This window comes from Thamnophis elegans, chromosome Z (assembly GCF_009769535.1).
Source record: "Thamnophis elegans isolate rThaEle1 chromosome Z, rThaEle1.pri, whole genome shotgun sequence".
Taxonomy (NCBI): Eukaryota; Metazoa; Chordata; class Lepidosauria; order Squamata; family Colubridae; genus Thamnophis; species Thamnophis elegans.
Window position 1 is genome coordinate 8,056,406 of NC_045558.1, and position 14,985 is coordinate 8,071,390.

The 14,985-nt window shown below is 40.8% G+C and overlaps 1 protein-coding gene across 1 annotated transcript in view; it reads left to right on the forward strand.

The window, feature by feature from the left end:
* Positions 1-14,985, forward strand: part of LOC116521105 (sodium channel protein type 5 subunit alpha-like) — a 286,693-nt gene that overhangs the window by 216,217 nt on the left and 55,491 nt on the right. The window contains exons 17-19 of the mRNA XM_032235761.1: positions 3,449-3,572; positions 12,896-13,050; positions 14,082-14,255. Of these exons, the coding sequence (XP_032091652.1) occupies positions 3,449-3,572; positions 12,896-13,050; positions 14,082-14,255 (453 nt within the window). The remainder of the gene's footprint in view (positions 1-3,448; positions 3,573-12,895; positions 13,051-14,081; positions 14,256-14,985) is intronic.

Below are 14,985 nucleotides of genomic sequence, written 5' to 3' on the forward strand. Positions count from 1 at the left end.
CCATCATTGCAGCGGTGAAATCCTCTGAAGTATATTACCGATTTGGTGAGTGTGCGCACATGTGCGCATTGTGCACTCGCACAGTGCTAAAAAAGGAACATTTTGAAACCTTCAGAGTCTGCAAAGGTATGTAAAACAGCCAGGGGGGTGGAATCTGCTGTGACACACGATTTATATTAGCTAGAAAGCAGGAAATCTACATTCTACCTAATATAAATCATGCGTCACAGCTGATTGTCGGAAATACCAGTTCGCCTGAACCGGTAGCATTTTTTACTACTGATTCAGGCAAACCGCTCCAAACTGGTAGCATTTCTGCATCATTGTCCAAAGACGCTTCCCTAGTCCTGTGACCAGCATGATTACATGTCGAGGTGTTTCCTTCCCCCCCCCCCAAATGGTGCCTATTTATCTACTTGCATTTGCATGCTTTCAAGCCACTGGGTGAGCAGGAGCTGGGGCAAGTAATGGGAGCTCACTCCATCACGCGATACTCAGGTCTTGAACCTAGGTTGCCAGCTTTTGCCACCTGACGAGCTCAGCCTCTTTAACTGCTGAGCCACCTCACCTCCTCTCAGAAACAGGAGTCTCCAACTCCCGGTCCATGGACCAGCACTGGTCTGCCGCATGCCAGAAATCAGGCCACACAAACAAGCAAAGCACCAACCACAGGATGCAGGCAGCACAGAAAACCACACACCCCTCCGGTCTGTAGAAAAATATATCTCCACAGAACTGATCCCTGGTGCCCAAAAGGTTTCTCTAAAAGGCGGGATGTAAACAAGTAACATAAATCACAATAATAAAAGTAATAAATTCTACAAATTTGAATGGCTGCTATGTTCCTACATTTTTAAGATGATGAAAATGGCACAGCTTTCAGTGGATCCCACAAAATGTTTCATCTCCTCTACACCTCCCCTTCCCCAGAATGTACTTTGAAAGAGCTCTGATATCTTACTGTGCATTGTTTTTAATTGTGTTTCTTTGTTTTGGGTTTCTCATCTATCCCTCCTGTGGCTGTGCTGCTGAGCTCCACAAATATTATAATCTTTCCTTTTGTCGCTGCCTAGTAATTCTTGCTGCAGACCCCGTTTATTCTCTGCCTACATGATTTAATTCAATCTGTTCCTTCTTTCTGTTGGGATCTCTGTTTTCTACTTTTCCCAGAATTAATGCCAGGAATCCCCAGAGAAATTGGGGACCTTTGAATTTTGTTCTTGTCCCAGTTAGAATACCTGCTTTGAGGATCAGAGATCTCCCAATACTTTAAGAAATGACTTCCAATCTCCTTTTCTGCAAGTAAAAGTTTATTAATGCAGGAACTTGCTCTTTGAGAGGGTAATTAGAAGGCTATAAAACTACTCGCAGCTCCTAGATCAGAAGTCTTCAAACTTGGCAACTTTAAGACTTGTGGACTTCAACTCCCAGAATTCTCCAGCCAGCATAGCTCCTCGACTTACAACCATTCATTTAGTGATCATTCAAAGTTACAATGGCATTGAAAATAGTGGCATGGCCATTTTTCACACTCATGACCATTGTAGCATCCCATGGTCATGTTATCAAAATTCAGAACCTGGGAATTGGCACGTATTCATGATGGTTGCATTGTCCTGGGGTCATGTGACCACCTTGTGCAACCTTCTGCCCAGCAATGAAGGTGCCAGATTCATTTAAAAACTGCGTTACTAATTTAACTGCAATGATTCACATAATGACTGTGGCAAGCAAGGTTGCGAAATGGGGCAGAATTCACTTACCAAATGTTTAACCTAGCAAAATAAATGCTGGGCTCAATTGTGGTTGTAAGTTGAGGACTATGTAATTTCCCCCCAAATATCACATTCCTGAACCTTATTATATAAAATTCTTAACTGAGTAATCTTATATTCAGAATTTAATTTCAGTTGCTTTCAGTGGGCTTACTTCAAGCTAATTGTGTGTATTTGTCGCAGCCAAAGTAGAAGAATGAAGCAATAGGCACAACCAGTATTATCTGAGAAAGGGGGGGGGGAATCAAAACAGTAAAAATGGGGTTGTGCTCACATGATTGAAGCCATGTCCCTTTTTATTTGTGTCACAGTGCACCCCGCAAAAAATGATTTAGGTTCAATCATACAGTTGCAACTCTGTCTTGATTTTTTTGACAGTCCTGGGGATAACACACCAAAACCTAAACCTGCGTAAGAAAACAGTTGCTGGGTTCACATAGCACTCTGAGCCCAGACATATCACTTACATTATTATGACATAATGTGACAATCTGATTTACAAAGCATATTAAGGCAAAGTCTGGTTTCCAGCAACTTGCTAAATCACAGGCATCCAATTCTACTTTAGCCTAGTTATTTTTTGAACTCGGCTGATGTGTCTTTCTGTTCCAGATATGAAGGAGGGGTTTCAAAGGTTAGGATCTTAGGGTTTGGGTTTTTTTTTTTTAGTAGCAGGGTGTTCTACCACCCAAGAGCCAATTATATAGGTAGCAATTTTAAATGAGAGTGTGATGAATTTCAGTGGAATAATGGCCTATCTTCTAATTATACCAATAGTCTAATGGCTAAAGCACCAGTTTAGAAACAGGGGGCAGTGTGTTCAAGCCCCACCTTAGGCAGGAAAGCCAGTTGGTTGATTTTGGACCAATCACCAGGAGATGATAAGTTCTAGTTCTGCCTTAGGTGTGAAAGCCAGATAGGCAACAGTCTTTCTCATCCTAACCCACCTTACAAGATTGTTGTTATAGGGAAAAATAGGAGGAGGAAGGTATGTTGCATATATTCACTGTCTTGAGTTATTTGAAAAAATAATAATGGGGGCGGGGAATACAAATAAAATAATTAAATAACAATAAAGGTACATGGGATTATTCTCCCCATCATATTTTATCTTGCATTCCCCTTGTTGTTGTCAATTGTGTCTCTCTGAAATAACTTTAGCAGCACACAGTCATCTTCTCTTCTCTAGGAAGATGCTTCATTTCAAACTGATAAATGACCTCCACCAGTGGCTTCCTATGGTTGTTAAATGACGTGCCAGAGACAATTGAGCACTGTGGTTTTAAAATACTTCTATAGAGTTGCTTTTCTCTATAATTTTGCTTTTTGTTCATGTGTTTGCATGCACCACCCTTTCCCACATAGCAGCCATGTGAATTTCTTTCCAATCAACCAAGGGAACAGAAGTTGCCTCCAGAAGCTGTGGGTGCTCCATCACTGAAGGCTTTCAAAAAGAGACTGGACAGCCATTTGTCTGGAATGGTATAAATCTCCTGCCCGAGTGGGAAGTTGGACTAGAAGACCTCCAAGGTCCCTTCTAACTCTGTTATTCTATGTTCTGTGTTTTTATCCTTCCAGATTACTGAATCAAGCAACACAGGCAGACTCTTTTTTTAATCACAGGCACTTCGTAAGACTGGATGATGAAGTCTCTGCTCTTCTTTCTTCCCTAGAAATTTGATGAAATCAGCCTGTCAGAAGGAAGTACAGTGGATTTGGCAATTCCCTCAGAGCTTCTGGAACAGATGCCTGAACTGGCTGAAGAATTGCTGGATCCTGAAGATTGCTTCCCAGAAAGTAAGGGTCAACTGTTCTCCCCGTGACTGGAACAATTCAGGAGTGCAAAGGCAGCTTGGATTAGGGCTGTGTAGCTGGGGAATTGCAACCTTTGAAAGGAAGTGATTGCTGGATTTGACTGGCTAAACAATAGCCTGAAAATTGACCTCTGGTTTAGCAACTTTCTCTTTGCATTGCTATAATAGAACTCTAAACAAATTCTCTGAGCCCCAGCAAAAAACAAAACAAAACCCTGCTTATTTTCATTGAGCCTGGTGAGGTAACCCAGGAAAAGAGGACTCTAGATCAGAGGTCTTCAAATTTGGCAACTTTAAGACTTGTGGACTTCAACTCCCAGAATTTGCCAGCCAGCAGAGCTGAATTCTGGGTGTTGAAGTCCACAAGTCTTAAAATTGCCAAGTTTGGGGACCCCTGCTCTAGATCATAGCTCAGTGATACGGTCTTTCCTTATACGCTGGCAAGTTTGCAGCTGTCTCTCCTGTATTTCCTAGAAAAGAATAATCCTCACATGTTTGAATGAGAGATAGAATGACTATTATTTTTATTCAACCTTCATTATTCTTATAAATAAAGTAGCAAATATACCTAATCTTCCTTCTTCTCTTTTCCTAACAACAACCCTGTGAGGTGGGATTGGGGCTGAGAGTGAGGGATTGATCCAAAGTCATCCAGCTGGCTTTCATGCCTAAAGCGAGACTAGAATTCACAGTCTCCTGATGATTGGCCCAAAGTCACCCATGCCTAACATTTCTGCCTCTCCAGACCAGTCCCGTTGGCGGCACCGGCAGTACAGGGGAGGGGAGAGGTTCTGTGCAAGTAGTGGGCATGTGCACCTACTATTTGTGCAAATGAAGTTTTACACACTCTCCCACTCTCCCCATTGCATGGCGCAGTTCTCAATGGGCTGTGGTCCAATACCAGGCCATGACCTGGAGCTTGGGGACCCCTAGACTTACTGCCTTCTGTCTTCTACTCTGTGTCCTAACCACTAGACCAAACTGAAGTTGGGAGTCATAGATCAGGGGTTGGCAACCTTAAACATTCAAAGAGCCACAAAGGTCCTAACCGGAAGCCCCTATTCAATTCTGGAGCTGACTAGAAGTCCCGTTTCCCCACCATAGAGTCTCCTCCTCGCACAGCGTCCTTTTTCCTCTACCTGTCCTAACTGAAAGCCCTATCAATTGAGGAGCTGAATGAAAAACACATTCCTTGACATAGAGTCTCCTCCTGGCGCACCCTGCTCCCCTCCCCCGCAAATCGTAAACTTGTCTCAAAATTGTGGTGCTAAATGGCGACATGGAGCTGCAGCAGAGGAATGAAAGGGCCACATGCAGCTCTAGAGCCGCAAGTTGCTGACCCCCATCATAGATACATGGAATAGGATACAGGCTCAGCTTCTGTCCCCCCAAAAGACTTCTTTGCTTGGAATCCTTGGGCGATTATTACATTCTCATAAAGCTGAGAGATGGAAGGAAGGAAGTATTCCTTTGCCAACACTCCTTTCTCCTTAGTTCTCTTTGGCTTGTCTGTCTCTTACCAATCTCTGTTTCTGCTTCCCTTTCCTGTCCTTCTTTATATCATTCCCTTCCACCCTTCTCATTCTGTCCCAATCCATCTTTCTCTTCCAGGTTGAGAATCAGCTCTTCAGAGTAGGCTAGATCAAAAAGCAGGGATTCCAGGATTATTATTTTTATCCTGATGAAATAGAATAGCAGAATTTCAAAAACCTGTGCAAGTTCCTCTGTGTCCCATCTTATACTAAATAAAATTAAAATGACATTATTTTGAGTTTCTGCTAACCTTTTCTGAAATTCCTCCCTAAATGGACTCATTAAATTCCTTACCTATTCCCATGGCCAGCTCTAAACTCTTTTACACTGAGCAAGTCTGACATTCCAGATGGTGTAGGAACTCAGCTCCCATTATCTTCCATTAGCAGCAATCAATGGATAGAGATTATGACAACTATTTCTTCACTACATCTTCACTGACAGGCCCCACTCATGATGCTGGGCCACACAGTTTGGCCCCATCAGTGGTTGGAACACACTTACTGTGTTTTATAAATCTTGGTTTATGACTGGGCTTGCTAGAGCCAAACAATATGACTCTTTCATCAAATCTTGGTTGATCAAAACATGGCTTCGAGTACCATGGAATAGCATAGACAAAACTGAATGAGACTACTTTGGAGGAGAGAGTTGGGTTTCTGGAGTACAGAAAAAAATACAGGTCTCTATAAATACCATTGTAAAATAGCTAGTCCTGGGCTTATGACCATGATTGTGTCCAAAATTTCTATGGTTAAGCAATAAATTTGTTAAGTGAGTTTTGCCCCATTTTATGACTTTTCTTGCCACGATTGTTTAAGTGAAGCGCTGCAGTTATTAAATTAGTTGCACCATCGTGAAGTGAATCTGGATTCTTCATTGTTTTTGCTTATAAGAAAGTCACAAGCGAAAGGCGATCACAGGATTCCAGGATACTGCAGCCGTCATTAATATGAACCAGTTGCCTAAATTTTAATCTTGTGACCATAAAGATGCTGCAATGGTTGTAAGTGTGAAAACAGTCGTGTCACTTTTTTTCAGTGTTATTGTAATTTTGAGCCGTCACTAAATAAACTGTTGTAAGTCAAGGACTACCTCTAGGTGAGCTCTTCCCTTATTTGGAGAGCGAGAATTCTGCATCCACATGAATGCTTGTTTGATCAGAATGTGTGTTTATATTAATATTCTCTCCTGTCAATAATAACAAAGTCAGAGTTTCATGTGTAAAATTTCAATTTAGCAAGGACTATGTCAAATTATCTGTTTTTGAGTCCTACTGATTAAAAACAGGATGAGTTACCCTTCACAGTTCTTAAAATTGCTGTACCAAGCAATCTAATAAACCCCAGGAATGTGAAAAAAAATGTTCCTTAAACATTTAATGGATTAAAGCAGGTAGAATAAATATGAGAACGACCCACTCAAACATTTCAAATTCATTGAAATTCTGCTTCAAATCGAGAGTTCCAGCACCAAAACCGAGATAAGCATTTGTGCGCTAAAAAAAAAAGAGTAAAGGAGTCTCTGAGGATTTTATTTCTCTAGTCATTGCCGATTCTAGGGGGGGGGGGGTGCTCATCTCCGTTTCAAGGCCATTGAGCCAGTACTGTTGGAAGACGTTTCCCTAGTCCTAGATTTAACCATAGTTTCAGCTGGAAAACTGTGAGCATCCTAGACCAAACCAAGTCCAAAAATGTCACAGAAGTTCTGGAGCTTGGCACTCAAACAAATAAGCAATCAACAGGCACACAGTGATAAACAACATCTACATACCATTCAAAAGAGATAAAAAAGATAAAGTAACAAAAAGATAAAAACACCTCACTAGCAATCAACACCCAGATAAGCAGAGATAGATGATAGATAGATAGATAGATAGATAGATAGATAGATAGATAGATAGATAGATAGATAGATAGATAGATAGATAGATAGATAGGAGGGATACCCCTAGCCTTTTCCCAAGAGCTGAAGGTAGCATATGTAGCATTCTGTCCCTCAATTTCCCCCCCAGAGTAACACAACTATGGGATATATGAGGATGAATGAGATAATAGATGGCTTAAAGTTACTCCCGTAGCTTCCATGACTGAAGGAAGGCTTGTACCCAAGTCTCCTAGATCCTGCCCAATCCCTTAACCACTGTCTCCAGTGAGATTACTTTGAATCAATCTCTTGCTTGCTCCTCACCTAATTCAGTGCAGGGTTCACCAAGGAATCTCTTCTCTCATAGATTTTATGGGCAGCAGGGACTTCTTAGTTGAGGCACCCCAATTTGGTAAAAAATAATAATAACATGGACAGTTTCCCTAAGTCTACATTTTCTGGACTATTTATTCTCTTGCCTTTTGCTTTAATTGCAGACTAGCAGTAAATTTCACCCTCTTTTCTCACCATGTTTTCTTTCTTTAATTTTTATTATTGAACTTGCTTAATTCTTCTAACAGGATTACTTGCAGAAAAATGGAGATGTTCTTTAGACAATAAAACCTATGTTTCCCCACCAGTTCCTCTCCTCCCAACCTGGTGATCTGCAGCCATTTTCTGTAACCTTTAGCTGATTGCATAAAAGGATGTGACAATTTATGTTTTTTTAAGACTAAAGCATTTCAGATTTGGGGGAAGCCCACTTCTACTTGCCAATAAAATACAAAGATGAGACCCGAGAAAAATACTGTTAATTCTCCTTCTAATATACGCAATTACTCAAAAGGCATGAAGTTCCATTGCAGCTGATTGTTCCCTGGGGAGCTATGAGTGGAAGCAGGAAATGGGAGAATCAAGATAGGGACTAAGATGTGATGAGCTGTCAGAAAGCTGCAAGCATACACATCCCCAAGGATTATTTAACTTGGGAACAAGCCTGTTCCGAGGGGATTACTTGGAGATAACTGCCAGAGATAGGATGTGAAAAATGATTGAAGGAGATAACAGAAGCCCCACAGGACAGGGAGAGGCCCTGAGATCTGAGATTTTCTTTGTGGTTTTGCTTCCATGAAGCAGCCAAACATTAATGCATTTGATGGAAAATGTCAAAATACAGGTAGTCCCCAACTGATGACCACAATTGAGCCCAGGTTTATGTTGCTAAGTGAGGCATTTGAGACGTGACTTTTACCCCCACTTTAAGACCTTTCTTGCTACAGTTGTTATGTGAATCATGGCAGGTAATAAGTTAGTAATCCTGTTGTTAAGTGAATCTGGCTTCTCCATTGACTTTGCTGATCAAAAGGCTGCAAAGGGGGGGGGGGTCACGTGACCTTAGGACACAACAGCCGTCATAAGCGTGAAGCCGTTGCCAAGCATCTGAATTTTGATCACATGATCACGAGGATGCTACAAGGATCGTAATTGTGAAATGGTCATAAGTAACTTTTTTCAGTGCTGTTGTAACTGTGAACAGTCACTAGATGAACTGTTGTAAGTCAGGGAGTACCTGTATAGCAGAGGTGAATCTTTGGGTATATGCAACTGTCAGCCCTTTAGGGTAAACCAAAGTCACACAGGCCAATATTTTTATTACAAAGATATTTTAACAGACTCTTGCAAGTGTGAATTCACTTCCTCTGTCCTCCCTTTTACCTTTCTGAGATTAAAGGGAGAGTCTTATGTAAGTCATTTTCTACAGTACTGCCCGGGATTCCAAGTTTCTTATATCTGACTTTTACCTTTGTAGTAGCTCTTCCTCCTTTCCTCAAGGCCATTCCTTGTATCCATGCAATTCTTGGAGGTTTTTCTTTCCGAATGCTTCTCTTCAAAACCCATAGTCACATAGCAATAGCACTTAGGCTTATATACTGCGTTATAGTGCTTTACAGCCCTTGCTAAGCAGTTGACAATGTTAGTCTATTGCCCTCAATAATCTGGGTCCTCATTTTACCGATCTCGGAAGAACGGAAGACTGATTCAATCTCCAACCTATCAGGATCAAACTCCTGGCTGTGAGCAGTGAGTTAGCCTGCAATACTGCATTCTAACCACTGCACCACCACAGCTCAGAAAAGGAAACCACTTACAGTAATTACTAAGTACCTTGCTTGGGAAAGGTACTAAATTACTTTACCAGTCCATCAGTTTCCTGGGCAATATGAATTACCTACAGTGACTTCAGTTTGGTGGTTGAACCAAGGTTAGTCTCTGCTGATTGATTCTCTAGCAAGAATTTGACCCCGGAGCTTTTCTATTTCTGCTATTAGATTACTCAATAGCTTCAAGAATTTCAGTCAAGGCATCATTTTATAGGAAATGGATCCTTTCATAGGAGACAGTTTTAGTTTCCCTGGTCCGCCTTAGATGACCATTTTCAAAAAATGATGGTAGGACATTTGATGTGTTCTTAAACAAATTATTGATTCCATAGAACTTTTCTTCCCTGTGTTACTACCTGAAATCACTGGAAATCACCTGGAATCTCGTATATCACATGAGAGGTGCAGGTGACATATTTATTCAAATATTTAGGTCCTATCTCTGACTATTTTTGTGATTCATTTGCCCATTCAGTTTCCCTTAAATTTTTCCATCGCAATGAAAGTAGAGTGGGTGTTGTCTGAGACCCCTTCTTGCTCTAAGGAAGACAGCACCTTCCTTAGAGCAAGACCCCCTCCCTCAGTCATGGGAACCCAGAGCTCCCTTGCCTCAACAACAAACACTACATAAAGTTATTCAAAGGGTTGGCTTAGGAGTGCACAGCAACTGCTGAGGGCAGCAATCAATGGCCCTGCTGTTGAGAGAACAAAATTTCCCATTTAAAACTCCCATCTGCACTTGAGGGAAGGATAAGACGTAACGGGTGGAAGACCATTAAAGAGAGATCCAACCTAGAATTGAGAAGTTTCCTGAGAACAATTAACCAGTGGAATGGCTTGCCTCCAGAAGTTGTGGATGCTCCATCACTGGGTTCAAGAAGAGGTGTTATATCTCTCCAGCGATGCATCATGACTCTTGACAGGCGTACCTAGGGAATTGTCCCTTTCTTTAAAATGTGCCTGATGTTTTACCTTTGCACCACCAAATATGGTGACCAAAACAAAGCTAAGGGCAATGTTCTGTAGTGACATCTCCAGAGACCAAACAACGTGGTGCAACTGGCAAGCTGGAGGTGGGCGAGACCTGATTCCAAGAAATCAATTGGAAGAAAAATCCATTTTTCCCTTGCTTACCTTCCAAAAGCCGTGCTTCTTTGGGATGTTTCCCGCATTAACCTTCATTATGACTTACTTCCAGTCTCTTAAGTGGACCATGGAAAAATGTTTAAATGGTGCTGAATTGAAAGCCATGGGTAAGCTTGGTAGATTTTGATTCCATGCTCCACGGCTTCCATTTAATTTTAAAAGTTAATTTCCTAATCCCCATCTGTAACCAAACTGGTTAGCCTATGTTAATAAGTGTATAAGGGTGTCCGTAGGGGGTCACAAAAGTCAAGTGATTACAATCACATGTGAGAAGCCCTCCTTTTTTTTTTTTTACAATACATGCATGCCACCTATATGGTTGTAGCATACAGAATACAAAATAACAGAGTTGGAAAGGACCTTGGAGGTCTTCTAGTCCACCCCCCTGCTCAAGCAGGAGAACCCATACTATTTTAGACAAGTGGCTGTCTCTAGTCCCTTCTTAAAAAGCTTGTCTCCAGAAGTTGTGAATGCCCCAACACTGGAAGTTTTTAAGAAGATGTTGGATAGCCATTTGTCTGGGGGTTGGACGGTCCCTTCCAAGGTCCCTTCCAACTCTGCTATTGTATTGTATTGTAAAAAGCCTACAGTGATGGAACACCCACAACTTCTGGAGGCAATTAATTGGGAACAATTAACTCATTAATTGTTCCCAATGTCAGGAAATTTCTTCTTAATTCTAGGTTGCTTTTCTCTTAGATAAGTTTCCATCCATTATTTCTTGCTCAGCCCTTTTTTTGACCATCCCTTCAGATTTCCATGTAAGGGTATATATGTATTTGTTTACCTTGGCATTATCAGTCTGGGAACACTTCAGAAGTGTTGAACATTGCATTGTTCATAGGGTGATGGAAACTGTATGAAAAAATACACCAGGAGAAAGGATGGTCTTGGAAGTTCTCTAAAATATCCTGAGTACGTCTGCAAATATTTGTCTGATCAAGGCCTCCCGTTCTATGACAACCTAGCATTATCTTTCTTTTTCATAGCCGTAAAAGCCTGCTATTTTAAAACACACTCCATTCTCTCTCTCTCTCTCTCTCTCCCTCCCTCCCTCTCTCTCTCTCTTTCTTTCATTCATCCATCCATTCAGATGCACACACAATATGTCATTGTCCTATGGCAGATTTTATTGTGATGTCATATAAGATCCCCCCCCCCCTACTATGAAATAGATGTGCTTTAAGGGAAAGGACTGTAAGGAGGAAAGAAGGATTAAAAAGAGAATCTATGAGAAAATTGTGCATGTTACTTTTAAATTGCATTAAAATGCTTACTTTTATTCCCAGAATGATTGCCCACCACAGAGTCTGGAGCAGTTAATACCAATGAATTATAAGAAATATTTGCAAGAAAACTGGAGCTAGGATAACAGGAGCCCAGTAAGGCATTAGTTCTCATCAGCAACCTTCAAAGGGGCAGGATAGTTGATTTAGCTCAAGGATGCACAGTCTGTCAGCCACATCGGCCAATTTCAAACTTGCTTTGTTCACACAAAACCAGCTGCCAAACAAAACATACCTATGATGCCTATGCTTCAGGGAGTCTGTCCTTCAGTCCCATACATGCCTGTCTTTCTACTCCCCTTTGGGTATCAGCATTGCACAGAGCAGAGAAAAGGAATAAGAAGTAATAAGCCACAAAAATTAAGGCATGTCGTTAAAAAAGAAAGGGATGTATACAGGTAGTCCTTGACTTACAACAGACTGTTCAATGTTATAAGGACACTGAAAAAAACAACAAAACAGAATAACAAAAAAACCTCTGAGTTGGACAGAACCTGGGAGAACTAGTTCAACCTTGTGCTCAAGCAGAAAAAAAAGTGACATGACCATTTTTCACACTCACGACCATTGCAGCATCTCCATGGTCATGTGATCAAAATTTGAAAGCTTGGCAACTGGTTCATATTTATGGCAGTTGCAGGGGTCACGTGATCCTTTGGTGATTCTTTGACAAGCAGTGTCAGTGGGAAATGACACTTAATAACCGTGTTACTAACTTAACAACTGCAATTCACTTAACAACTGTGGCAAGAGAGATCATAAGATGGGGCAAAATACATCCTTTTGATTTCATATTGTTTTTATTGAATGTAAGCTGCCTAGATTCGCCTCTAGGAGAGATGGGTGGCATATAAGCTAAATAAATAAATAAAGCTATTTCACTACAAGTAGCCCTTGACTTGCAACAGTTCATTTAGTGGCCATTCGAAATTACAGTGGCACTGAAAAAAGTGACTTACTGTAATTTTTCATACTTATAACCTTTACATTATCCCCATGGTCACATGGTCAAAATTTAGATGCTTGGAAACTGATTTGTATTGATGACGGTTGCAGTGCCCTGGGGTCATTTGGTCACCTTTTGCGACCTTCCGACAAGCAAAGTCAACGGGGAAGCCAGATCAACTTAATAGCTGTTTCACTAACAACAACTGCAGTGATTCACTTAACAACTGTGGCAAGAAAGGATATAAAATGGGGCAAAATTCACTTAACGAATATCTTGCTTAATGAATTTTGGACTCAATTGTGGTCGTAAGTCCACAATATTAAAGTGATTCTTCTGCCTTTTTGTCTTTTTTTTTTTTTTTTAGCTTGTGTCCATATTCTCCCATGCTGTACAGTGGATGTCACAAAATTCCCTGGCAAAGTTTGGTGGCGCCTGAGGAAAACCTGCTATCAAATCGTTGAACACAGTTGGTTTGAGACGTTCATCATTTTCATGATTCTTCTCAGCAGCGGAGCTTTGGTGAATATAAAACCTACAATTTCCTCCCCTTTTTTATAAAAAAAAATTACATATGATTTGTGTTATTATCTCAGTATGTGGTTCCCCTTAGATATGATGGAAAACACTACCCTTTGCTGGTTTTGAAGAAAGAGTCAAGATTTATAATTGTCTTTTGTTGTCATAAAGGGATGAATACGTCATTTTAGGAAATCCTTTATTTGGGGATGAGTTGTTAATTAGAGACCCTGAATTCTCTCCCTTAGTTGAAGAATTCCAAACATCTCAGTTGAGGTCAGAAGTGTTCAATCTTGTCAATGTTAAGACTTGTGGACTTTGACTCCCAGAATGACTGGGTGGTGAATTTTGGGATTGAAGCCTACAAGTCTTAAAGTTGCTAAGGATGGACACCCCTGATTTAGACAATTCAGTACCAGTAGGTAAGTAGGATCTTTGAGTAAGAATGAAAAACAGTTGTTGGTCAAAGAAAAATATGCAACACTGGGGCTGAAAACTGATCTCCTGCTTGAGTGAGGGGTTGGAGTAGAAGACCTCCAAGTTCCCTTCCAACTGTAGAAAGAGTGAAGAGAGGAACAACAAATGATTAGGGGAGTGGAGACTAAAACATATGAAGAGCGGTTGCAGAAACTGGGTATGTCTAGTTTGATGAAAAGAAGGGGAGACATGATAGCAGTCTTCCAATATCTCAGGGGCTGCCACAAAGAAGAGGGAGTCAAACTATTCTCCAAGGCACATGAGGGCAGGACAAGAAGTAATGGATGGAAACTAATTAAGGAGAAAACCAACCTAGAAGTAAGGAGAAGAATTAACCAGGGGAACAATTTGCCTCTTGTAGTTGGTGGGTGCTCCAATACTGGAGGATTTCAAAGAGATTGGACAACCATTGATTTGAAGTGGTATAGGGTCTCCTGCTTGAGCAGGGGTTGGACTAGAGGACCTCCAAGTTCCCTCCCAACTCAGTTATTCTGTTATTCTTTTCAAAAAAAATATCTGCAATGGGAAATGCTTTAATATGCTACTTTGTCTCCCAGGCTTTTGAAGACATCTACTTGGACGAAAGGAAGAACATCAAAACCATGCTGGAATATGCTGATAAAATCTTTACTTACATCTTTGTTTTGGAAATGCTTCTGAAATGGGTCGCCTACGGCTTTAAGAAGTACTTCACCAATGCTTGGTGCTGGCTTGATTTCCTCATTGTGGATGTAAGTACCGCGTTACTTTTCCAAATGTCATTGTACAGCAGTGCAGTGGTGGGCACAGATCGCTGGCTAAATACGGCTTAACCTTCCTTAGGGTGGTGTAAAATGAGCCCATGGCATTAGATGTTTACAAATTCTACGTAAGATCTCATCTAAGTAAATTTGCCTTTTCACTCTGGAATTAGATACTTGGATGTAAATATAGGTTTGAATGATCTCATGATTCAGCAACTTTTCTTTAGTATAAGAAGTACATTAGGGATGTGAAATCACGATGGTTTGCAATTGCAGCCCCTTCCTTAAGTAGTTTTGAAGAAAAACGTAAGTTTACTTCCTCTCTAGCATCTTTTTGTTTTTTCCTCTTTAGTAAGATTTATCCAGAAGAAAGAAACAGGGTTACAAGAATTCCAGCAACTGAACTGGACTTTGAGAGACAAAAGTACCACATATATTACAGTGGAGACTTCGTAGGGTCTTTCTTACAATCTTCTGTGACCTGGCAAGGAGGCAGATCTTTTCACCAGTAAACAGGGAAGCTTAAAACTGGGCATAATTAGAACTGTAAGAAACCAAATTTCATACTACATTGGGAAAACAAAATCCCCATGACTATAATAATTAGAAAAAGCTTAATTCCCCGATAATGTAGTCCCTCGTTCCTTTCTCCCCAGTCTCTTCTCAACATCCATATGAGCCTCAACTTAAAACTATAATTGGGACCAGAACTAATGTT